The 26,142-nt window shown below is 37.6% G+C and overlaps 3 protein-coding genes across 3 annotated transcripts; all 3 read right to left on the bottom strand.

Annotated features, from left to right (window-relative positions):
- Positions 1-692: 692 nt before the first annotated feature.
- On the bottom strand, positions 693-16,178 carry PCOAH_00040240 (C50 peptidase; the record flags this gene model as incomplete). Its single annotated transcript, XM_020060812.1, has 1 exon — positions 693-16,178. One exon carries the CDS (start codon positions 16,176-16,178, stop codon positions 693-695), a length of 15,486 nt encoding a protein of 5,161 aa, XP_019916730.1.
- Positions 16,179-18,305: 2,127 nt separating this feature from the next.
- On the bottom strand, positions 18,306-20,658 carry PCOAH_00040230 (RuvB-like helicase; the record flags this gene model as incomplete). Its single annotated transcript, XM_020060811.1, has 5 exons — positions 18,306-18,484; positions 18,657-18,729; positions 18,911-19,008; positions 19,132-19,240; positions 19,498-20,658. 5 exons carry the CDS (start codon positions 20,656-20,658, stop codon positions 18,306-18,308), a joined length of 1,620 nt encoding a protein of 539 aa, XP_019916551.1.
- A 1,180-nt stretch (positions 20,659-21,838) lies between these two features.
- Positions 21,839-25,893, bottom strand: PCOAH_00040220 (Uncharacterized protein; the record flags this gene model as incomplete). The annotated part of the gene is made up of 4 exons (XM_020060810.1): positions 21,839-21,912; positions 22,021-22,106; positions 22,329-22,592; positions 23,096-25,893. The coding sequence occupies 4 exons, from the start codon at positions 25,891-25,893 to the stop codon at positions 21,839-21,841; spliced, it is 3,222 nt and encodes a 1,073-aa protein (XP_019916264.1).
- Between the last annotated feature and the right edge of the window lie 249 nt (positions 25,894-26,142).

Below are 26,142 nucleotides of genomic sequence, written 5' to 3'. Positions count from 1 at the left end.
GCTAAAGAAATTTGTTAATATTTTTTTTTCCCTCTTTACTTTTTTCCACATGTTCCAGTATTACGGATGAAATGTGCAGCTGTTTTCTCGGCAGAGTATTCCTGACGTCAAGCGTGATTCCATTCTTACCCACATATTTATACAAATGTGCATCCACTTTAAGCATTCCCTGCGCATTTGTATATCCACATTTGTATGTGCACGCTTGAGGCGATATTCAGCTACAATGTTTATCATCCACATTGCTACACAACAGCGGTTTGGTTGTAAAACCTTTTGTGAAGGGTCCACAGGTATAATTAACCTACCTGTGCATGCACAGCTATTGCCCAGGTTAAACACCCTTCTAGTTATCTCACTTTTCATCCTTAATTATGAACAGAATTAAAAAGAAATGGGGAAGCGAAAGGAACTGCATAAATCGGTTCCCTGCCGCTTAGTTGCCAACGAAGGGACACCTTTATCCCATCCGCAGTGATAACACATGTACCAAATGTGTATCTGTATCACGCGTAGGAAAAGAACCCCCCGCGTTATCTCCCCACACTAAACATAAAAAAGAAATTTCCGTTACAAATTTTACAAAAACATTAAGCCAAACTGGAATATACGAAAATAAAAAAACTTCTATAGGTCACAAAAAAAAAAAAAAAGGCGTAGAACACAGGTACGTATTTCTTCCCCGTTATATTCTACAAAGGTAGGCCATAAATAACAACGGCCGAACCGGTCGTATTTGGTAAGCGACAAAATTGCTTGGCTTCCGCTAAAGCCTCTGTCATACTAAGCCAGGAGTACTTCCGGTTCTGATTTATACTAAAAAGGTTTTGATTCAAAACGATGTTGCCGTTGTAGCATTTTTGGAAATATTTATAAAAAAAATAATTCTTCTTGAAGTATGTGTACGTGTCAAAATCGATCGTGACGAAATTGTCCCCCACTTCGATTAGAAGGTCGTCACTGCCACCATTATGGTTACTATCGTCATCCCTCCAGGAGTTGCTTCCCCGTTCTGTGTGTTCCTCGCGCATATCCATTTGTGAGACCCCCCTTAACATTTTTGCGAAGAAGCGAAAGCAAAATGTTGAAACGTTTTCCATTTGGACACCGTTATAATTATAGTTGGAGCAAAATAGGGATGAAGAATTTGGCTGTGTCCATTTCCAGAAAAAGTTTTGTGTAAATCCGTCCACTTCTCCGTCTGTCACATTCCATAAATTCCCAAAAACGAAAACGCACCCACCTACTATGTAGTCGTAGGGGGTGCCCCATACGTCTAAGTCAAAACCATGTGAGGACAGTAACCCTGAACTGCACCCAATTAAAAAAACACACGAGTTTATGCCATCATTTGGGTTAGCCGAAAAATGGGCATCACCAAAATCGTCACCAACAACGTCACTCCCATCATCTTCCATTTCTGTCTGTGCGCATAAAGCATCGCTGCTGTCACTAGTGCTATGAATGTGAATGATATCCCCAACAGATTTTCTCTTCATCCCCTTGTCCACAACACGTTTTTCTACCTCAAAATTGCATGAATTTCTTCTCTTTTTGTCCTTTTTTTGAGTAAAAAGGGGATCTCCTTTATTTCCCGCTTTGTTTTTACTACGTTTTGCGATTCCGCCATCTCGATTTTGAGCTTTTTTGGAGTTCCCCTGTTTTTCCTCCTCTCCCTTTTGGCCTCCCCCCAACGGGTCGTCATACCGCAGAATGGCATTTTGAATTATGTCTTTTTTGATATACTGCTCCCCCCCCTGGTGACCACAATAAACATACAAGTCATCACAGCACAAATGTTTCAGCAGAGTTTTTTCGCATGGCACTTTGCCAAAATAGCCATTCCAATTTTTATATTTGTACTTTTCTTTATTTTTAGAATAAATGAAAGGGTATGTGGCATCTTCCGTTCTTTTTAAATCCCCATTAGGGTTAATCACAAAAAAAATGTTACTCTTTTTGGGATCTACTAACCTGGCACTCCTAATGTAGTAAGGAACGTACTTTAAGTATTTCATTTTGGACGCCTTTGAATGATGCTCCGGGTCGGCCGAGTAGCTTCTCCTTTTATTATCCTTTTTCACGTCTTCTACGCATGAAATTGAAAATTTTTTTTCGTCATCAAAGTAAGCTTCTGATTCACTTACACTTTTTTTTCTTTTCTTCTTGAAACAGAAAAAGCTGTATTCTTCGTTTTTGTAAGAACCCATCATGTTGTGGATATTCATCGATTTTCTAGCACTCATGAATATTTTTCTCAGTTCGTCCTCATTTTGGATTAGTTCCACTGATGAAACAGATTCCGATTCGGATTCAGATTCGGTGGATGGTGGATGGGAAGACGCGCATGACGAGCGAGGATTCATCCTTTTAATGCTACCTCTCCTTTTAGCAGAATGTGATAATCCCAATTTGTGTTTCTGCTCTGTTGATCTATTGTGTAGGGTTTTTCTTTCCCCTTTTTGGCTGCAGCTATTTCTACCATTAAAGTGGTCCTCGCTAAATGGCATGCCAATTTGGCCCTTTTTACTACTACTACTATTATTATTATTATTATTACTGAAGGGGTTTAGGAAGGAGTGCTCAATGCAGATACTCTTGCGTGAGTTCTTCTTACCTCGCCCCTTAACATGCACCTGTTTTGTGCCTTTATCCGGAGCGCTTTCACTTGGATTGGTTTTACTGGGAATGTCTCCCTTTTCGAGATGACCTTTTGTCTCTTCCCTCGAAACGATCAAGCTGTATCTTCCCTTCCCCCTTGCCTGCACTATCCGTGAGCCATAATTAGCGTCAACGTGTCTTGCGCTGCTGAGAGATTCATTCCCATATGGAGTTAGCGTATCTCTCGGTTGTTCTTTCAAAACGTTGTGGCGATCCACCTGGGATGTTGTCTTGCCGTGGTCATCATAACGATTGAACGCTTTTACCTGACACGTGTTAAGCTCATGGTGGTAATTATCGTTATTCTTTTCAGAATTTTTGGAGACCTCGATATGGTGCGTTAATATATACGAAAGGGAGCTTCTTCTTTTCTTTTTGGAAACGTTCTTATTTTCCCCTTCTGTATTACACAATTGGGAGGTGGTACAAGGATCTATGATGCTTTGTGGCACATTTTTCACATGATCAATTTTCCACTTTTTTGAGTATTCCTGCTTTATGTACTCATCCACGCGAAAATCGTCACTTTGGTCGTCATTACTGTTCGATTCGTCATCGTTTTGGAGATTTTCACTGTTTTGGTGCGTTCCTCGGTCTGCCCCCATTTCTCCTTCTTCTATATCCCCTGCCGCTGCGTCCATCTCCCCCGGAAGTGCACTCGAAAGGGATAGCCTCTTCCTCTTGGCTTCTTCCACTTTAATCTTCGCCAACACCCTTTCGTACAAATACCCAGTGACCGTTTTCTGCACTCCCCGTACGATGTAGGAATCTTTTAAAGGTTCCAAATTTTCAAAGGGGAGTCTATTTAAATTATTATGTATATACACAACGACGGGGTTTTTCCTGATTCTCCTATGTTCCACATTTTTCACATATGTTAATCGTTCACCATCGAGTTCATCATCCACCATGGTGCATTTGATCACATCCATAAGGAACGAATGATTGATAATGTTAAAAAGGTTAAAAATGTTCTTGGGATGAATATTATTATTTTCGAAAATATCTATCAGTATATTATACAAGTACATCCTTAACTTTAGGAAGGAGCATTTCAGTACCCCTCTATCGCATTTTTTTTTTAAATCCAAATATTTTAAATAAATATTTTCTTTATTTTTCTCTTCTTTATCATCATCTTGTTTTTTCAGATGATCCAAATTTAACGTCCCTGCTACTGTAGTTCTTTTCCTTTTCCCCTCCTTTTTCAGCATGTCACTTTGGTTTTGATTCTTCATGTACTCAAAATTATTTCCCTTTAGGGGGCTCACATATCCATATATTGTTGAGTTTACCTTTTTCTGATCTCTGCTTTGCTTTTCGTTTTTGTAAACAGAGCGGCCATCCACACAATAGTTGTTCACACAATAGCTGTCTATACTGTTGTTCGTTTGTTCACTGATTATATTGATAGTTCTTCTCCTGCCTCTTTTCTCATCAGTGTGCGTGTTGCTCCTACTGGTATTGTTCTTGCTGTTGGTGTTGTCTGGGTAGGCAGAATCACTCTCCCCTTTGGGTATAACAATTCTGTACTTGTTGTCCACAGTTGAGATGGCCTCCACATGTTCTACTTCCTCCCTCTGCGTTCTCCTATACGTAGCATTGCAATCGTCATTGTGACTTTCCCCCCCTTGAATGTTTACACTCCATCGAGGGGTACTCGAAACGATCATCCGTTTTTTTCCTCCATTTGGGGGGTTTATATCAAGTAAATATGGTTGATCTGATGTGGTATTTCTTCTTTTATTTTTTCCTTTCCTCTCCTCCAAAAGTAGAATCGTTTCGATGTCCTTATTAATGAAGGGCAAATAGGACGTCACGACGTTTTTGTCAATGGGGATCAAACTTTTGGCAGCTCCCCTATTCTGATTGGTTTGCTTGTTTAGGTTACATGATGAGAAGGAGTTCACTCCATCCGTTGTGTCTCCAGGGATGACGCTACCGATGAAGGCTCTCTCATCTTTGCTCATTTGACTGGAGTGACTACCCAAAATATCTCCCCACCTTAAGTATTTTCTTTTACACTGCGTAATTTGTACATTGCAATTCTTCAACACGATGGAAAAAACAGTTAAGTTTAGGAGGACGTTGATAAAATGAGCACTGTCCCAGTATCTAGGAGGAACAAAGTACCTCCCCCATTTGTTAATCCACGTTATGATGTTTCGCATGTTCGAATAGTAGTATAGCACCACGAACAGATCAAAATTGGTACTCAAATAATATTTCTGGTTATTTACAATTGACAGGGTGTTATATGCGCTGTTCACCTGTGTGTTGTCCTTTTCACTACGGATGGAAGAAACTTCCTTCTGATCGTCCTCCTTCCAGTTGGAACTCCCGTTTAGCACTATTTTGGTTCTTATATTTAAAGAAATTAACGGAATGGACATCAATTTGTGGATGGAAAACCCAAGACTGTTGGAGATGTCTAAATTGAGTATCTTTAAATGCTGCTCTAACGTGTATCTGTTGTTCCACCACAGATCTATGAACATTTTTAAATTACTTTTATTCCGATCCACATTCTTTGATTCGTGTAAAATTTCGCACATTATTTTTATCATATGTTGATATTGCTTTAGTATTTTTTCTAATTTTTTTATGTAATTCCATTTCTCCTTAACTGGGAACCTCTCAATATTTAGGTGTATTTTTTCTACGTGGAAATATTCACCCGTTTTGCTTTCAATGCAGCTATCGGCATTTTTGTACAAGCAGGAAAGGAACCGCACAAGTTGAATATCCTTTGATAGCTGGTCTTTCCCATTCGGCAAGTCTGATGCAGAGGAATCGCTACTCCTAGCTCTGTTCGTCTTATTCGATTCGCCAAGCTGGTTATTTTTCTCCATTCCCCCTTTCCCCATGGATGTGAAAAAAATATTTACTGTGTGCGGGTTGCATAACTGCTCAGGTCCCATTTTATCATTTTCAAGATGAACCCCTGCGTGGATTGCTATTTTGCTATGCTCATCAGGGTTTAGTGTGGCACTTTCACGGATAATCGCGTCACCCCCGTGGTCTTTACTTTTGCATTCCATGGTACTACATAGGACGGGAGTACTAGACGCTGCTCCATTGTATGCATCCGAATGGTGGTCAAAGTTGCCCTTGTTCGCAGCGTACATTTCGTGTGCATAATCTGTGCAATGGTTTACATTTTCATTTAGGTGTCCCATTATTGTGTCGTCACTTAGGGGGAGACAGCCCCCCTGAATGAGTAACCGCTTGCATAAATCTTCATCATTTAGAACGCTAAGAAGGTTATTTATTTTTCGGTAAAAATTGAAACATTCCTTATCTCCCTCAATAGGGGAATCTGTCCTTTTCTTACTAATGTCTCGAGAATTTGTCCTCCCCTTAGTGGCAGCCTCATTTTCCCCACTCAATCGCCCCGCATTATTTGCCTCCTCCTTTATTATTTGAATTAGAACAAAGAGAAAGTTTTTAAAGCAGCGAGAAATGTACAGGTCACTCTTATCGTGGCTCATAGACACTATTGCGTAATCCCAGTAGAAGCAAAATTCGCTCAAGTTCGGTTCACCTATGTATTCATAATTAGAAATCGTTTCTATATTTAAATTTTCGTGGGCATGCTTCCTGTAGTAATTTTTTTGGCTGATTTCCTGGTCTATATTATTTTTTATGGTGTACAATATCAGCTCGTCTGTGTAGAGGTATAGCAGGGACAGCAGTTTTCGGAAGTAAAATTTTAGCAGGTTGACTTGGGTCTGCCTGGCAGATGGATGCCCATCTGTACGTTCACCTGTTTTTCCATCTGTTTTTTCATCTGCTTTTCCATTTGTGTGTTCATCTGTGTGCCCCCCCCCGTAGGCCTCAATTATCTGCAGTATGATCAAATTATTCTTTATGTTCTCTATAAAAAAAAACACAAAGTCTAGGAAAAACTGGGCGACTTTCCTCATTTCATGCACGAGCGATCTCTTGCACGTGTAATAGAGCAGCAGAGATAGGAGCACCAAGACGGTTTGGAAAAGAAAAACAGATGGATTGCTTCGGTCCCCCCATTTGGTAACCGCCTCTTTTAAAAGTGCGTACATCTTGTGTTTGTTTCTCTTCCTCATTATTTTCCATTTATCATTTTTCATGTTTGCCAAGAACTCATAGCACACAGTTAGCACCTCCAAAAAGCTGCAATTTTTATGTGGGTATAAAAAAATTTCCAAAAAATTAATCAACAACATTTTGTCTAGTCCATTTGATGCATTATCATCACAGCTGTTTTGTTTGTCCTCCACATTATGTGTGTATGTGTTTTCGGTGATTTGCCTTCCATGATTTGCGTACACCTGCACAGTTGAGGGGTCTCCATTTTTCTTTCCCTGAGATAGTTCTTCTAGGTATGCGGCATAATTTTCATTTCCGGGGAAATAATTGACGCATAATTCAGTCAATGTTTGCTTGGAAAAATTGAAAAGACGAAAAAGTTTTAAGAACAAGGAGAAGAAAATGTTCCTAGAGCAATCATTCGCTGAGGAGTTAAGGAACTGCTGCTTTTTTATGGTGTAAATGCAGTCATCACAGAAAATATTTTTTATTTTTAAAAAAATCAAGTTGATATAGTATAGCAATATTTTCACAAAATAGACATTCATTTTTTTGCAGTTAAGTGTAAAAAACCTATTAGTAATGTAATTTTCCGTGTAGGTTAAGTTTTGCTCAAAGTTGTAATTCAAATATAGGTAATTCAGAACTGAAATATCGTTAATCTTGAAAGAGTGGTGGGAAGCAGCGCTGCGATGACACTCATGATGAATTGTTTCCTCTATGCAGTTAGTCTGATTTGTCTCCCCTTTGCTATTTTTGGCTGCCTTTTCTTGCTCACTCGAAATTTCACTCCCCAGGGATAGGAAATAATCGTCCGAGGGGGCACTTCCTGGTGAGACAAAATTAAGACTGCTTACATCACGTAACACTTGAGATTTTATGAGAGACTCAACTTGCCCTTCATCATCCAGCTCGATGTCGAATATGTCTGTATCGAAGTTACTTATGATAAATAATTTTTCGAGGAAGAAGTTAAAAAACGTTTCTTCTTTTTTTTCGTTACAGTTGTTGAAGCATGTTAAAAAGTTTTTTTCAAAATTTTTCATTTTTTGATTGCCATGATTTCCTTTCGTAACATTCTCGGGTGTCACCACATCGTGATCGCTCCTATTTTCGTTTTTCTTGTTTGTGGAATCTTCCCCTGATAGTTGTGCACTTCCATCGTCGCAGCAGTTTCCTTTTCCCTTTGTAGGCACCCCCTTTGATTTTTTCGGACGGGCCTTGCTGCTGCAAAAGTAACTCATTCTCTTCTTCGTAAAAAGGATTAGACACAACATGTGGAGTACCTCCCTTCTACGCTTCGTCGACAGTATACGAAAATGGTCAGGATTTTTCATCAAAAAGGTTAAGTAGTCCAAAAACTGAGTCAACATATTTCTGTACTCATAAATATGCCTCTTCGTTAAGTAAGTATTAAGCGGCGTTTTTACATAATCAATATTACAAAAATCGCTGTCTTCATAAATTTTAAAATCGTTTACATCTTTGACTGTTTTATCCTTTGCATAATTCGTGTCTGTCTCTTGGTCCAAATTTTTTTTATAAAAAATACTCAATTGGTTGTTTAAGTTCTCAAAGAAAATCTCCTCTTGGGTTAGCAACTCGATTCTTTCTCTTCCACTTTTTAAAATTATATTCATCAGGAGCAAATAGTCGTGAACAATTTCGGGCAAGTAAACCAAATCGCATATGAACAGAATGTTTTTTTTCAAATAATAATAACTGAGTAAAAAATTATTCATTTTGTACATAATGCTGGAAATTTTTTTGTAGTATGTATAAACGAATTTTATTTGGTAACACATGTCCTTATTTAGGAACATATTACAGTAGAGATTTTCCAGGTTCATCAAAATAGCCTTGTTAGTTAACTTGATATTTTCCTTTTCGTCTTCCGTTTTTTTTACCTTTGTGAACATGTCCATGTCGAATTGCTTTATTGGATATTCAAATTTTAGAGAAAAGAAATCGGAGGACACATTAAAATTGGAAAAATACTTCCCCATGGTAAATTTCATCAGCGTTACTATTGAGATGATATACGAATTGACAAATGGCAGCAAACCGGTGTACTTGCTTCCCTTTTTGTACAAATATCTTACCATATTAAAATATAGGCAAATATTATTTTTGAAAAAGTGTTTACCATCGCTTTGGTATTTCTTCTCCGTTATCCTTAGGTCGGACATGCATTCTGTTGCCGCACGTTCGTTATAGTAAAGCAGATATGGAAATTTGGAGAATAGATCTACCTGCGTGTTATCCCTGGTGCTTCCTCTGCTTTCTCCGCTATGCTCGTCACGTGACATAGTAGTGACCGCACCGTGGGGCTCTGCGCCCACCCTCCTGGTGGATTCGCCTAACGCTTTCTTCATTTTTCTCATTTCGCTTTTATACCTTCCTGCTTTTGCGTAAGCCTGGAGTTTTAAGTTTATGAGGTCTAAGTGGAAAGTGTCGAAGAAAAAGGAAGATGCGTAGAGTTTATCCTCGCAGTGCTCCTTGCAAAACTTCTCCACATACCCATAAAAATGGACGTAGCAATTATACAAACTATTACCGCAATTAAGAAAATAAATATTTTGCAAATTTGTCTGTATCTTTTCTATACATAAAAATGAGAGATAAAATATCGAAGTACAAACGATTAGCATCTGCATATAGTTGTGCAAATCATTGTATGTCTCCTTCACGTTATCTTCATTCCTTTTAGACGCTATTTTGTCATAAATTCCGGTTAGTATATATGCTCTCCTTCGTTTGTTGCTTTCTGTCATTTCTTCATTTGTGTCATAAGCCCTGTCTTTGGATTTTCCCCTCCTGCCCGCACCACGTCCGAGGTTTGTACCATTTCGAAGGAGTGTGTCTTTGTCTACGCTCCTCTCGTTTGGCTTTCTCCCAATCTTTCGTTTCCCCCTAGTGGCAGGTTGGCAATATTCGCCATGCTGTCCATATTCGTGCTTCTCGTTAAACACATAAACTAGCCAAAACCTCGACGTAAACATGAGGCAGAGTACCAAAATTAACAAGCAGCAATGATACATTTTGTACAGATAGGCTATTTTGTACATTTCGCTGAGATAGCCGATAAGCTTTGTGTCGATTTGTGTTACGGTGGAGTCCGCCCAATTGGAATTTTCAAAAATGTTACCATGGTATACATCATATATGTTATTTAAAATGTCGAAAATGAGAAGAATGTTTTTTTTTAAATCACATTTTGCAATGATATTGACAGGTGAGACATTTGGAGGGGTGCCCTTATCTTTGCCAACCCCCTGGACAAAGGGAGAGCACACCGTGTCATGACGATTGCCGCATATTTTCCTGTTAAACGTGTCAAAGGCACTTTGAAATAAGTACACAATATGGTGAAAGGATAATTTCTCCCTGTCTATGCCATTTTCATTGTAATAAAAGCGAAGAACTACATGGTACAGATACACCATGTAGTTATTTATGTACTTGTTCACTTTTTCATGCTTGTGCTTCAAGTCCAGTAAATAATTTTTGTTAACCATTAGAAAGTTATCGAATGGGTTTCTTTCCCTTCCTTTGGGCAAGTCTCTTTTTTCAAAATTTAGCGGGTGGAACAACTTCAATTTGAAGTTGTAAATGTTGCAAAGGAAGTAGGGCGATTCTTCGATGCTTCTGCGCTGAGTTGGGCGATAATCATTTACGCAGCCGTAGGGGGGAATTCTGCCAATTTTATCAGGTGTTCCAGTAGGGGTAAAATCGGAGGTATTGGCCTGATCGACCAGCTGCACATACCTGCTGGAGAAGGTTTCCCCCAAAATGCGGTTCACGTCGAAGATGTAGAAGATGTCATTGTACAGGTTGGATAAATTTTCCTCTCCCTTAATTCCTTCCACAGCGATGTTATTCTTACCCATGGGATGGCTTTTATTCGAAGACCAGACAAACATGTGATAATACACCTTGTACAGATAATACACATTATTTAGGAAAGCAAATCTGCATAGCAGCTGCTCATTCTTGTATATGTAATTATAGAGTGTTTCTATTTTGATCACGTAGTAACAATTGTTCAGTACATTCCTGTAATAATAATCCACGTCCATTTCTTCTATTTTTTCTAAAACAAATTCTAGGAAAATATAATCTACATTTTTGGAATAGTCTGTGTACTCTATGAGGGTGAAGCTGGACTGGGAAAGACCTGAGCTGCTCGAATCGCTTCTGCAATTTTCATCCGATTCTTCGTCAAAGGAGTCATTTAGTGTTGGTTCCCCATAGGGGCTTAATTCTTCTGCGGTGTGGCTTTCCCCCCACTCATTGTCATTTTTCCCAGCGTTCTCCTTTACAGCATCGATGGGGTCGAACAAATCCCGATTCTTTTTAAACCGCTCAAAATAGTTACTAGTGAAATTCTCCCTCAAAATTATTTCATACTTTTGCGAGCAGACATTTTTGAAGAAAATGAAAAAGCAGCACGATCTGCAGAAGGTAAAATTTAGCTGGATGTAGGTGACTAGCAGCTCATCAATGTCGATCATGACAATTGGCTTGCTTCTCCCGTTGGTGTAAATTTTGTAGGGAGATATTTCCTCATCCTGTGGGGGTGTGGAGCAGTTTTGAACGAGGCGAATGGCATTCCTTATTTTCACAGCCAGTTCTTCCTCTGAATGATTTGCTTGGCCAACATTTCGCCAATCGAAAAGGTTAAAAATTTCCAGATGGTTTGACGAATTCACCAAACTTAGAATGGCAACACACAATTTGTTAAAAAAAAATACGAAAAATCGGAAGAAAAATAAGAACTTTTTAGTCACATACTTGGATAGGTATTCATAAAATATCAAGAAAAGCAAAGTGTTTATATGTACGATCAGCAGACTGTTTATAATTTTGACCCTTTTGTTTCGTCCTAGATTGTCACTATCATAGTGGATGTAAAAAAAGTTCTTCCACTTTTCGCTGCTGAAGAGGCCGTTATAAATTTTGTTATAACCCGTTTTTAGCACCCCATCATTGGTGTAGCTATCCTTGTAGTGTGCTAATTTTTTTTTAATTTTTTTGCATAAATAGAACACCTTAGATTTTATGTAAAGGTTAAATATGTGTCTAATGACGATGCAACTTTGGATGTTAATTTTGTTGTCCTGGAGATGCACTTGTTGGTAGCAGTTGTAAATGTACGAAATGGACGACCGTAAATACTCCTTCGTGTTATAGTCACATTTACCGATAATGCTTTTGAAGGTGTTTTCCACGGAAATGATTATTTTCTTATACTCCTTTTTTTCAAAGTAGTAAAAGACTTCCAAATCGAGAATGATGAATAGCAGATCGATGTGTGGGATGTAGTAGTTGCTCAGGTAGGTGTTTCTAAAAGGGTCGCTTTCTTCCTGTTCCTCTGGTTGTGCATGGTCATAATTACGTTTCGGTGTCACATTGACATTGTCATTGATATTATCATTGACGTGGACATTTTCACTTTCGTATTGTCCTTCCCGCAAATCGTACTTTACCCTGGCGCTTGTTTTATCACCCATTTGTGCATTCCCCGTAGGAACGCCATTCCTCACCGTGCTGTATGAACCGTTATCGTTATTTTCAAAGCTGTCATATGAGGTGTACGGGTCAATGTTCGTCCTTCTCCTCTTCCTGCTGCTGTTATTTAAAAAGATGGGAACTAAACCGCCCATGCTTACTCTCTTCTTTTTATTTACACTAAGCACATTGTAATCATGCTCTTTTGACAATACACGGTCATCACAGCAAAGGTTTAATTTTGGTACACTGGTACGGTTTTCCCTCTGTGCATCATTCTCTGGGTTATTCAAAAATTTCAGGGGGCTAATCGAATTTAGGTACATATTTTCACTATTAAATTTTTGCTCCTCCTCTTTCTTCACATCTTCGTCACCATCATTAATGAGAAATTCGTAAAAGTCATGCAGCTTTATAGTAGTGTGTATGTTTATTGGATTAAAAGGAAGACTGACAAATTTCAGATAAATGAACTTTAAAATGTTAAGTAGGAAGAAAAACCCCTTATCCTTTTTTATAAACTTTATGACCTTAATTGTTGTGTTGTAGAATAGCTCGAAAAACGTGTACTTCATTTTGTTCAGAACTTCTACAGGAATTTCTAGGTACATTTCCCACACCGAAATGATGTTTATCACAATCATGAACGTGTTGAGGTAAAGCGTCTCGATGAATTCGTCTTGGTCCGACAGGAAGAAGGTGTTCCCACGTTGGTTCCCCCGATCGCCCAGCACGTCGTATATGTCATCCCGGTGCAGCTGCGTGTAGGCTGTAACAGTGGAAAAGGCTTCCTTCTGTTCATTCACCGAGGTTGATGCATTCACCGAAGAGGTGGCCCCCCTATTCAACCGCCTGGTAGACACCTGCAACACATTCTTGTACTTCCGCAACCGTTTGACGTCTTGGTCCAACACGAAACTGATATATTTGTCAAATATGTTATACGACATTATGATCAAATTTGAGTCGTACATTTGCTTCAGCATCTCCTCATAGTTAAGCTTAACGCAGAGGTACGAAAAGAGACTGCCACACAAAAGGCAAACTCTTAAAAAATTAATAAATATATTTTTGCACACGTAAATGTTAAAGTTAGCTTCAAACCCTTGGTGAGTTTTAAAATAGGTAATAATACTCTCTGAGATTAGTATGCACCTTTTAATGGTAAGAGTGATACTGTGGCACACGTTTTTAAAATCGATGTTGGTTCCGTCCAGTTGCTTCTTCCTGATTCGAAGGGTGGAATTCTCAAATATCGGCATGTCTTTTTTTTTCACCTTTGGGTGGGAATGGGAGGCATCCACGCGCTTCAGCCCGTCGGAAAAGTAGTCCTTAGGGCAGCTGCGTGGGCAGCTTAGGGGGCTGTCCATAGGTTCTGTCTCGTCACAATCGGCTGAGTCTTTATCGGTGGGGTCATCGTCGGATGAGGTTTCATCGGTTGTTATGTCATCTGCTGAATCGCCATCCATCCCGTCGTCATTTTGGAGAGGCCTGGAATGATCACTTCCCTTTTCACCTCTCCCAAACTCGTACATGCTCTTCCTTTTGGCTCGCAGGTCAGTAACCTTCCGCTTATCATCCCCAAAAGTATGAATATTGTAATCCGTGTGTGAAAAATTGACTGCCAGGGTGCTTTTCCTTGCGGAACTTTTTTTTGCCCCATCTTGGTCAATTTCATTTTTCAAAATTATGTACTTCAGTGGAGAATGGTAAGGCTTCATTAGCTTGATTAACTTTTTATTTTTATAATTTTTTTTTTCCTTCAAATTGGAGATGTACTTCTTTAAAAGCGTATCATGCTGATTTTCCTTATAGTCAATATTTAGTAGACACGAAAAAAAAGAGCCAAAATTTTCATTGTTCTTGTTAATGGTGTATATATATTTTCTGAACACGTTCCTATCCTTCTGTGACAGCATTTTTATAATTTCCAAATTAGAATAAAACATGTTCATTTTGTTGATCTTGATAATGATACAAAAGTACAAGTCGCAGCAATCTGCATTTTGTCTTTCGTCGTGGCGCCCATCAGAATGGGACATCGCTCCATCACTACATTGCGCTAACTTTTTTTTGACATTCCCTTCAACAAATTCGTCAACGGTTAGAACTATGTACAAGCATTCTTGAATTTTTTGGTACACTTTTTCGAGCGTCACAAATGTGTATTTCAATTTATTTTGACCTTCACCACTTCCAACAGAGGTACGGTTACCACCCTTTTGCACATCACCTGTTACATCCTTCTCCAGGTAAACCCTTTTGAAATATTTATAAATATACGTAATTAACGCAACGAGGGTAAGATTATTATCGTTATTGAGCAGAATGCATTTTCTTAAATTATTACTCGTGTTGCATATCAATTTGGAGAGCAAATAAAACACGTACGAAATGGCCTTAAAGATGACTTCCTCATTTAGCGTTCTTGAGCTCATTAAACTATTCACAAAGGAGAGACTAAATTTTAGTAACTCTTTTAAATATATTTGCGAAATGTGCGCGAACGTGTGTTCTTTTTTATTTGTCACGGGAGTTCCGCAATCCTTACCTTTTAGTGCAAATTTTTCTTCAAACAGAAAAAAGCTAAAAGAGTACTTTAACATTTTTAATGTATAATTCACATTTTTCGTGTCTACAATGTATACCTTTTTTAGCTCTTCAAAAAGGATATTCCACAAAATTTTTTTGTAACTCTTATTATTATTTGAAAAGATCCCTTCGTTGTTTGCAAGATGTTTCTTCTGTTCCGTGGTGACTTGTTCATTCGCTTTGTAAGGTGTAGATTGGCTCGAACTAATTGACACAATTTTTGTTTCCTTTTTGGAGTCACGTATGTCCGTGTTCACCTCCTCCAGTTGGACATAGTGCAAAATTTCAAAAAGGTGAAAATGAGAAAGTAGAAATTCCACGTTAAGCGTACTTAGGAGGGGAAAAAAGATGCCAAAATCGTAGACACTAATTTTGAACAAATGCTTCGTAATGTTTAGAAAGAGATTGTACGACGCACTAACTGAGAAAATGCTAAAAATGGGGAAGTTACAACTTTCATTATTCCAATTTTGACATTTTGTTATGAGGAAAAATGACTTCTCCTCCTCAGTACCATCTGACTTGATTTTTTCCGTATGCTTATTTTTATGCTTCTTTTCCTGAGGCTGGTTTTGTCCTGGATTATAGCCAACCCATAGGTAATCATACACATTTTGCGTACCCGCATGTGTACATGCATCTTCTTCCGCATTTCCACATGACAGGGTATGACCTTGGACATTCACAGATTTATTTTCCTTCCCAACAGACTCAACAAAATGAGCATTTTCATTTGCAATTATTTTGTTCAATTCGGTTATGACATTTTTTATGTGGAAGCCTGCTTCCTTTTCGGTTAATTTTTTCACTGGAAAGACAATTTTTTTTTTTTTCCTTTTATCCTTCATATAAAAATATATTAGCAAATTGTAAATATTCACAAAAAAGGAGCATCTCACAAATTTTAAATTAAACAACAAATCCACGAACTTGAAATAGTAGTAGAATATTAAAACTACTTTATCATCGTTGGAGAGAAGAAACCACAGATACGTAATGTATCTAAGTATGAGAAATAAAAAATCTAGGTGTCTTACATTCCTCGTTTGGGTGATTTTATTAAGTAAACATTCGAACATGTAAAATAGGTACTTGTGTGCATTTTTGTCTCTATATGCTGCTACTAATTCGTCATGTGTTAGCTTTTCTAAGTAACTCTCCTTGTTAAAGAGTTCGAAGAATTTTTTATACACCCGTTCGTTTGTGTTTTTTTCATCCGCATAATTTGTACTCCCCTTATCGTGTGCCTCTTCACCTACCCCTTTAGCCTCTGCATCTATGTTTCGCAACACATCGCACACTATCCGGTCCAGCTTCTCGTATATATTGGACTCCTTCCTTATCATTTTTGTCCGTGCCTGTGCTAGTTCCCTGTTATGCGGCAGATCACTTGGTTGCTTAGCCGCTTGGTTCTTTCGTCCGCCCGTTTAACAGGCAAGCAGTATTAGCAGTATTAACCGTATTAACCGTGTTAGCAGCTTGCTCAGCTTCGCTGCTTCGTGTCCCCTTTACATTTGTCTATTTCAAGTACTACTTCTCTGGCGACCATTTTTTCCGCAGCGCATCCTTAAAAATTAAAAAAGAACTTCAAAAAAGTGCTCCAAAAAATGGCTCCCAAAAAAAAAAAAGAAAAAAAAAAGAGTCACATGGTCCTTTTTGGGTACTGCAGAATATTATAGCTCGATGAAGATAACCACATATGGAGACCTCTCTCAATGCGTTCCACTGCTCTGCTCCAGTCACCCATTTACTAATTCGTTTGTTACTCTCTCCTATACCTTTTGCTTATTTTTTCCCCCCCTTCCGTTTGTCTTATTTCGAACATTAACAAAACATAAAGGACAAAATGGTCGAAATGGAAAAGGAAGGACAAACAGAATAAGGTTGAAATAAAATAAGCTACTAATACATCATACTTAAAAAAGCGCAAAGGGTACTACAGCAGGAGAGGAATCTGCTCACATTGTAGCAAAAAAAAAAAAAAAAGAGAAAAAAAAAAAATGTCCTCGCATCTACAGTGTCAAATTAATTAGTGATCTTACTTTTCGCGATTTTCCCATAAAAACTATTTTCACCCTTTCGCACATTACATCTTGAAAAAAAGAAAAAAAAAAAAAAATGGAATGAACTAACATGTGAAGTGCCCGCATATGTGTGATGCCCTAAAAATTGTAGCTATCTGCATTCCACGTACACATGTATGCATATGCACATGCTTGTGCCTATTTATGCAAAGTACGGGAAACTTTAAAACAATTGCTATGTCAGTGTGCCCATTTTTATTTCCCTCTGAACTTTTCCCAATTTGCCTTTATCATACACTTCGAACCATTCGGACGACGCAAAGTAGGAATGCGAATTTAATTATTTCCTCCCCGATGGTGCGCGAAGCTATAAATAGGTCCAAAGGGTACTCAGCTTGCTGGAAAACTTAACAAAGGAAAAGTAACAAAGGGGCACATAAAAGGGAAGAAATGCGAGGAAAAAACGGACGAAAATAAAATTTTTAATGTTAAAATACGCAGTCAAATGATGGAAATACAAATTAATTTTTTTTTTTTTTTTTAAACAATATTTAGCACATTTTGTGAGTGAAGCAATGCATTTCTCAATTGTGACCCCCGGAGAGTGCGAACTGTTTCATCTGAAGGATCTTCGTTTGGGAACCACCCCTTCTGCGCAACACACTTGCGACGAAAATCTATTTTTGAAATTCGTTTTTGTAATATGCACAAGTTAGCCATTTGAACCATTGGCAAATATTTTAACAGCGCTAATCTCGTAATCCTTTTTGCGAGAATTTATTTGTACATGACAATATAACGATCTCTTTCTTTTTTTAAACGATAAAAGGGCTATAGGAGTGTCATTTCGTCACAAAGGAATATATGTTGGGGAAAAGGACAAAAAATTTTAAAGTGAAAAATTCATTTAAGTGGGAAAAAAATTAAAATAAAAAATAAGACAGATAAATAATGAAGCAAAACAAAATTGCCACGTTAGCAAAGTTCCGCAGGAAACACAAAACGCCCACGGGGGAAGCTTGGATTATTTCTCGCGCCTGTTTTTAATTTATAGGTGTGCAAAAGGTGAATGTTCACTTAAATTTTTCCCTCCATTTTGGCACATTTAATTATATAACAAAATGAAACAAAATTGACATGTAAAAAGTATCCCTTATTTGGATTTTTTTTTTTTCCTTTGCGAGTTGTAAGGGTAAATTTATCAAAACAAGGAACGTGCGTGGTTGCATAGGGTGAACTGCGGAAGGAAAATACACACGTAAATGCACATTTATGACAACACTTGTTAGTGTACAAAGCTAGATAAGCATAAGAATTCGCGTGCGCACATCGCCGTTCTAGATAAGCTCTGCTCCGCAACTAACGAAATTGGTCAAATATTTTTTTCGTCCCTTTTTTTTTAATGTACGACTTAAATACAAGTGGTGCTTATTATATTCACGTAGCAATCTAGTACAAATATTTATTTTTGTCGTCCAAGAGAAGCTGCGTGGATCTTTTTGTGTCAAAAAAAATGGACGAAACAATTTCTATGATGCTTTTATTTATCCTTTTTTTCCCTTTTCTTTTGGATAATATTTTCGCTGGGGTTAAAAGTTGAATGGCATATCTTAGGGAACACTGGATGCCTGAACAGGGGGAAAAAATGGGATGGAAAAATTGTAAAAAAATAAATACATTCACAAAAAACTAAACACGGAAGGGTGCACATAGCAAAGTCAACAGGGCGCAATGAAAACAACAAAGTGCACCCCACACCCACATACATAACTGCATTTTCTCTTAATTTGTTTCATTTACCTATGTCTGCCAAGTAATGTAAGGCTTCGTTTTCGATTTTTATTTTCTCAAATTTGCACCTCAGTTTTAGAACCTTAGAGGATGGGATGCAAGAGAAAAGATGCGAACAGTGGGAATGAAAAAATGAGAAGAGGTTTTGTGAAAGGGAGCGGAATGCCTAGTTTGCAGGTTCCTCGACGGCACAATGCACACGCATAGGTAGTGCACATATGTATGTGGGTTTACACGTCGAGCCAGTTTCCACCTTTGCATACCTGCAGTATTTCGTCTTTATTGTACAACATGGTTTTAACAATTATGATTCGATCGAGTAAGTCAACTGGGATTCCGTGGGCAGATATAATGTTCGTACCTGAGTGGGGCGTATTTGCAGGTGATTGTGTAAGTGAATGAGAACGAACATACGTGTACATTCAGGCATGTGCTTGTATGCATGCTTCAGTATGGTTAGCCGTTAAAGAAATAGAAAGGACACCTTTTATGTTGCATATTCCTCGATTTGTGGCCAAAATGACTATGGGGGCCAAGTTGGATTCCAAAGTTCGGTTCAAGTATGTGAAGCACTCAATGTCTAGCATATGCACCTGCGGAATTGAAAACGAACGAATGAGGAATGCAACTAGGATTCGCCTGCGGGTGAGGGGATTGCCCTAAGGTTTTTTTTTTTTTTTTTTTTTTTTTTTCAAGCAGCGTATTTCACAAAAGGCAGAATGTGCAAATTAATTCGAAGGGGACGGAGTGTGTATCCTTTTCGCAGCACACATTAGGTCATTTTAATTTGTTTTTCGTTATTTTGTTGCACTTCATTTCACTTCATCTTTTGGAGTGAAAAAATTGGCACCTCGTCAATGAAGAGGACTCCCGGTATAATTTGAGCTATCCCCTGGTCGACATATTTATAAACAATTTTGTTAATTTCATTTCTCAGTTTATCGGTAATTTCGGTTTTCTTAGATTTAGAGTTTTGCAAAAAATTGAGAATATTATCCTTTGGCTGCACATTAGATATATCTAAATCGTAGAGGGTAACATTCTGAATGATATTTTTTTTCTTATGCACATTTCCTTTAGGTAAGTCAACAAACGTGTCCGTCTCGATATCAAACATATCTTGGTATAAGCTGCATTTCCCTACCCGTTTAACTAACCCGCTGTGTGATTCAATGTATATAATATCTTTTTCTTGAATTTTCTCTTTGACAATATTATCATATATAGATGAATGAATTTTTATTTTTTTTTGTTCCTTCAAAGTCTTCAAGGTAATATGTACATAGGAAATTTTTTTTTCTTCGTATGTATCATCGTAAAATGGTTCTATGTTTATGACTTCACCCTCAAACACTTCTTTTATTTCTTTTATTTTTACGCCGATACTTTTCCTTATATATTGAGTTAATATTTCTGTTTTTTTTACTTCACAAGAATATACCTGAGATGCATTGAAGATGCAAAAAGGGATGGAATCTTCACTAATTTCCTTACTTATAGCTATTGCTATGGCTGTTTTTCCGCTTCCACTGGGGCCTGCTAAGAGCAAACATTTGCATATATTTTTTTCCTTAATTAGATTGATAAATATTCCTGCGGCTTCTCTCGCTTTCTTTTGTCCAATCATTCCTTTGCAGTTGTAGAAGTTTCGATATACTTCATCGTCGCTTTCTTCCTGGGGATGAGTGCACTCCCCATTTGTGTGCACATACCCATTAAGTTCACTGTTTGCCTTCATTCCCTGCTCTTCTTCCATTCCGTTACCTGTGAATTCGTTACATAATGCGTCATCCGGGTTTGCCTGCTCATTTGTTACCCCATTCGGATGCCCATTTGTTACCCCATTTGGATGCCCATTCATGAACCCGTTGACGCCCACTTTGCCGCCTTTCCTTTTTTTCTGCTCAAAGTTCAAGTCCTGCACGAACCCGTCCGCATCTAGCCCCAAGCCACTAATATGGCTGTGCAGGCTTATCCTCTCCTTTTCCCTATTCGATTCAATGATATTCATTTTGGGAAGAAGCAAAGTACAGCGGTCGAAGAGAGTTTCGTAAGCGGAACCAACTCAATATATAGTGATGAATAATGCATGTAGAGCCGAAAAAACCTTTATTACACACCGCATGCACGAAGTGTGATGCACGCCTTTCTGCGTTTTGCTTTACATGCGCAAATGCACCTGTGAAAATAATTTCGGTGTTGTTACAGTGAATACATGCGGTGGAAATGGGGAAAAAAAAATAATAATAAAATAATCCCTTTTAAAGTCTATTAAACAGGGTAGAATATTTCCTATATTGCAATTACCCTTTTTTTGTGTGATATAAAATGTGTAGAGCTCACCAATTTTTTATTTCTACAAATTTATACCTACAGAAAAATTTAGTGCTGCCGTAGAAGTTCGGTGCCGTTCCATTGCGCCGAAAAAAAAAAAAAAAAAAAAGTGGTATAGAAAAAAATACACGAAACGTCATTTATGTGCAATCGTTTCTTTTAGCAGCGGTTATTTCGAAACTCCCCGACATGGTCAGCCATAGGGATGTATTTTATTTTTTCATATATGTATTTTTCTGTTTCTCGTGCTAGCATAGCAGTGCATGCATTGGCTACTTCCATATTATGACTGAATCGCATTTGATGTCTTGCCATTCCGGATGAACCTCTCACAAGAGTGAAGTGCACCCGTGCATGTGGGCAAGTAACGGTGTAAGAGAGTTGACTGCACGTCGTGGGGGACAAAATGGCTGGCATGTGCTCATAAACAAATGGTTATATGCGCATTATGCAGGTAAATCGACAAGTCGTGAAAACAAAAAATTACTAAAAAGTGCAAATAAGCCTAGAGCTTGGCCCGTTTGTCCATATGCATGCACGTAAACGTATATATATAAGAGCACATACACACACACATATATATAGATATGCATATGTGCATACAGACTTACATTTTACATGTCGGGGCAGAGTAACACCTCACGGATGGGGTGAAAAAAGCTACAGCTACGTATCCTGCGAGGTTCTTGGGTGGGTAGCTAAAACACTCCAAAAGTGCATCATAGATGGCTAGCCAAACGGTGAGAGTGAAAGCATGCAGCTAGATACGCACATGTATGTGCGTATATGTATGAACTTCATTTTAAAATTACGCAATGGGGGAAATTCTCCCTGTGCCTTTCTCCTAGGAAACGTCATTAATGCAAAATTTGGGCTTTTTTTCTTTTTTCCATCTTCTCCCTTCGTCTAACGTCATCGATATATTTCAAAACTAAACATAGAAAGTTAGCGATAAAAATGGTGATGTACATAGGACTGCCATTTGCAAAGCAATTCGTTTTACTCTTTTCATTTTACACTATTGGCTTTTTCCCCTTACTATGTAATAAGCTTAAATTCTCTGGGAAAAATTGTGCAGCAATGATGCCCAGATTTTTACTCAACATGAGATAGTTTATATGGGACCTAAAAAAGAAAGCGTTTTTTTTTCCAATTTTTTTGGATGAAACATCGATGTAGTTTCTTTGTAGTAATTTCAACTCGATTGGGCATTATATTATGGTATTTATACATGAAAAAATTCATTTGTGTGTGCACCCCCATACACACGCGTGTAGCCTCTTTCCAACGAAGCCAACGCGGAAAAAATTGTGCAAACCTACTCACTCCAGTTATCTTTCTGCATACCTTTTCGCCGAACAAAAGTGAAGTATAATGTAAGATTTCATTAACCCCTCAAAGTACACGTAATTCAAGAGGGAGCTTAAATTGGGGATGCTCAAAGTCGTGCTTCTGTCGGGATCAATTATCTCCAAATGGTAGCTTAACAAATGAGATGGAACGTGCTTATGTTGCTTTCCATAAATGTTGGAAAAAACATAGTTTCTGAGATTTCGGTTCCTTAAACTGAAAAAAAGAGCTAGTTCGCTAAAGGCGCAGTATTCTTCGTACCTAATGGGAAGAGGTATGTTTCTTATGCATTGTCACTGGTGGGCAGATATGGATACGCACAAGCAAAATGGCGGGTAAACATTTTTGCGTTTAAGTGTTTATAAATAAACATATTATCGAAACGACATAGGCACATGAGTTCAAGCGTATGCGCCTATGCGAAGACTCATGTGTTGTTCATTTGCGCGTTGTTTGTTTGCTATATTTGATAAGGGGGAGTGTAAGACAAACACGCCTTAAAGTCAGATTGCCATTTTCGCCCATAAATTGAATCTCCTCATCATTACACACCACATATATGTTAAACTATGGCACATCACCGAGGAAGAACAATTTACATGCAGGGTATACTCCCTTTAATTGCGATGCTACTGTGTGCCTACCCCTCCATGCGCAATTCGCACTCAGCACAAAAGTGTATACACATTTGTGTGTGCAAATTGGGGATGAAGACATGATCTAAAGGAGCGCACCTATATATATATATATATTCACTTTCTTACCTTTTAGCCTGTAGCGCGAGTAAAGAAAGGAGATAAAACGTATCAGGGTGATATCGATATATTTGATGAGCTCTCCTAAGGGAGGCGTAACACTTGGTTGGAATGTCATTTACAAAATAGTAATATGATAGTAATATATAAGAATGTATATTATTAAAAAATAACTTATTTAAATTTTTACAAAAAATAACAATTTGGTGCGCTTTCTGCGTCAATTGTAGAGTATATATTAAATTAAACAAGGAATAAAAATAGAGATCAGAAAAAATGTTCTGATATGAGTCCACAATATATTTATATATTTGAATAGATCGTTCGATTTGTTTAAAATGTAACAACAAAGCTGCATTGCAAAAGAGAAAATAAATTCTTCGGTTGTTTGTTTTTAATTCTTGAGCCAATCGTTTTATAGCGCTAACTTTTTTTAATAAATATGCAGAGTTAACAAAAAATGCTACCACTGATGAGTCATACATGTGATCCATCAGTAGCAGTTTGCATAAACTATAACACATGGGATAATTTTGTTCATAAAAACTTCTTTTGATATTTATTATTATGTGTAATTTGGAATATAGGAAAATTTTTGGAAAATAATCTGAAAATTTATTTTGCGCAATGTACACATATGCATCGTACAGTGTCACTTTGCTATATAAAGAGTTGTACAATGTAATTTTTCTGCAAATGTGTGCATTGCTGTTAAGGTCATATTGGTGCATGTTTTGTTTACTCGAGTGCTTTTGTAAATATTGTGGGATGTTAACGTATTTTCTTCCCTCACCCTTTTGGTGTTCGCTCTCTTCAATATATTTACCCCTATCGTTCCTTTCGCTGTCACAGGTAAGTTGGCAAATCCGCTCCATGGAGACTTTTCTACTTTGAATCCACTTCTTATGTTTAATTTTTCCTTCCATTTCGTTGTGGTCACTTTTTCCTGCCACATTGTTTGTTTTCCCCCTTTTGGCAATGTTTGTTCTCCCCTTTGTGACACCATCAAGGAGGAGGAGAAAATTGCTAACGGTCTTATTATTTCGAAACTGGTAATTCACCGAGTACAAAATGAAGAGGAGGAAATATTTCATCCAGGAAATGCACTTACAATACTTGGCTAGTAGAATTAAATAAATTTCATCTTTTAAGCTTAGTATGGAAAAACTGAAGAGCTTCAGAATAATTTGGGGATACACAGGGCACTTCAAAAATAGCAGCATTGAATATTTCAGAGCGTAATTATACAAACCTGCTAATTCGTACAAGTGAATAACTGCATGGGTCAAATAATGACCATTCTTATTTAGCAAACATTTCTTACTTATCTTTTGTATAAAATTCACGCATTTGTTTAAGCAGTTCTGATTTTGCATTCTGATGAGAGACATAATTTTTACAAAGGCGACATAGCATATGCAGTATATTTTGTTGCACGCTTTCCTTTTACATGTTTTTCCCCCGCTTGTGATGAATCCATTGGAATTATTTACTTCATAAATATTTTTACGCTTACAAAGCAATTCCATGGTACACATTTTATGTGTATGCATTTTCTCGTTCCTTTTTTTTCTTTTAAATTTTTGTACTTGGCTGTGTTCAATATTGCAAATGTTATTATGCTCCACGTCATTAATTTCCCCAGTAGGGGGTGTTGGGCCATTTTGCACAGCTAACTTAAGAAATGTACTCCTTCTGTATTTATGAGAAATAAATTTAGTGTAATCTTTTCCACATTTAGAATTATTTCCCTTCGTTGATATGTCCCCCGTTTCGATTTTCTTCCGCGCATTGTTCTTTTTTTCCGTTCCTCGCTTTGTCCTTACACCTTTGTAAGAAAATATCCACAAACGCTTATAATGCTGCAGCATGTCCAACACATCTATGTATTTTTTTCTTAGAAATAGGGCTTCAATTAGGAAAATAAAATTTTTTATGCTCTTTTCACGGTAAAACAAATACTTGCTGAAGAATTCCATTTTACGATACAGGAAATGTTTCTTACAATATAAATAAGTAGATTGCAAATATTCCTCGTAGTTACAATCAAATTTGGAATTATTTTGAACATATTCATGTTGCACTTTTCCTTCACTTAAACTTTTGTTCTCGTAATTTACACTCCTAACCCTTTTTCGGTCCCCCCACACTTCTGAGTGCACATTATTTTCGCCGTAATAAATATCGTCATGTACATTAGCATGATTCTCACCATTTCCATGGGCATAAAACTTGCTGTTAGCATCTCTAACAGCTTTATCGTCTAAACTATTTTGTGCATTTTTCTCTGTACCACAATTGGTAGTACGTTCCGTTTTTTCTTTGTTATTTACATGGACATTTTTAAAGTACCTCAATATGTTTGTTGAACTTTCGGAAAAAATTCTTTTCTTGGAACTTTTATTCTTTTTTACACCTGATATCTTTTCCTTTATCTTCTTAATTGTGCCGTCTTTCGGGGGGATAACTCCTTTCCTTTTATCACCATCTGCATTGGCGTTTTTAAGGAAAATCTTTTTCGTATTGCTAAATCCGGTTATATAATTTAAAATTGAGCACTCCTTTTGCTTTTCCTTTGAGGGGACATTTTTCCTTTTCACAGCAGGGGCAGAACTTTTCGAATGTCCCTTTCGTTTTTTCAGCTGATCTTCTGTAACATTCGTATTGACATATTGGTGTAAATTGTCGAATGCTACGTTTCTACTTACACACTCATGGGCCAAATTTGACTTGGGCGTAAAAAATTCTACTTCTGAATTTTTCTTATTTAAGAAGGTATTAGCTTCGGCTTTTTTTTCACGTTTCATTTTGAATAATTTTTATCTTGTTGCAAACGTTTTCCTCCTCTTTTTACCATTACAGAATGCTAATCACGAACAAAACCTATGTGAGTAGTCTACGAATCGGTACCGTAAGGGGAACCGAAACAGGGTGCAAAATTCGTAGCACATTTAGCAACTTGTTTTTCAACATAATTCACCGCGTACATAGCCCACAAACATATTTGTTTTTTTAAAATAATTTAAGAAGTGAGCACAATCGCATTTTGCGTGCAT

This window comes from Plasmodium coatneyi, chromosome 12 (genome assembly GCF_001680005.1).
Source record: "Plasmodium coatneyi strain Hackeri chromosome 12, complete sequence".
Lineage (NCBI taxonomy): Eukaryota > Apicomplexa > Aconoidasida > Haemosporida > Plasmodiidae > Plasmodium > Plasmodium coatneyi.
The sequence above is the reverse complement of the archived record's forward strand: the minus strand, read 5'-3'. Positions and strand labels throughout refer to the sequence as shown.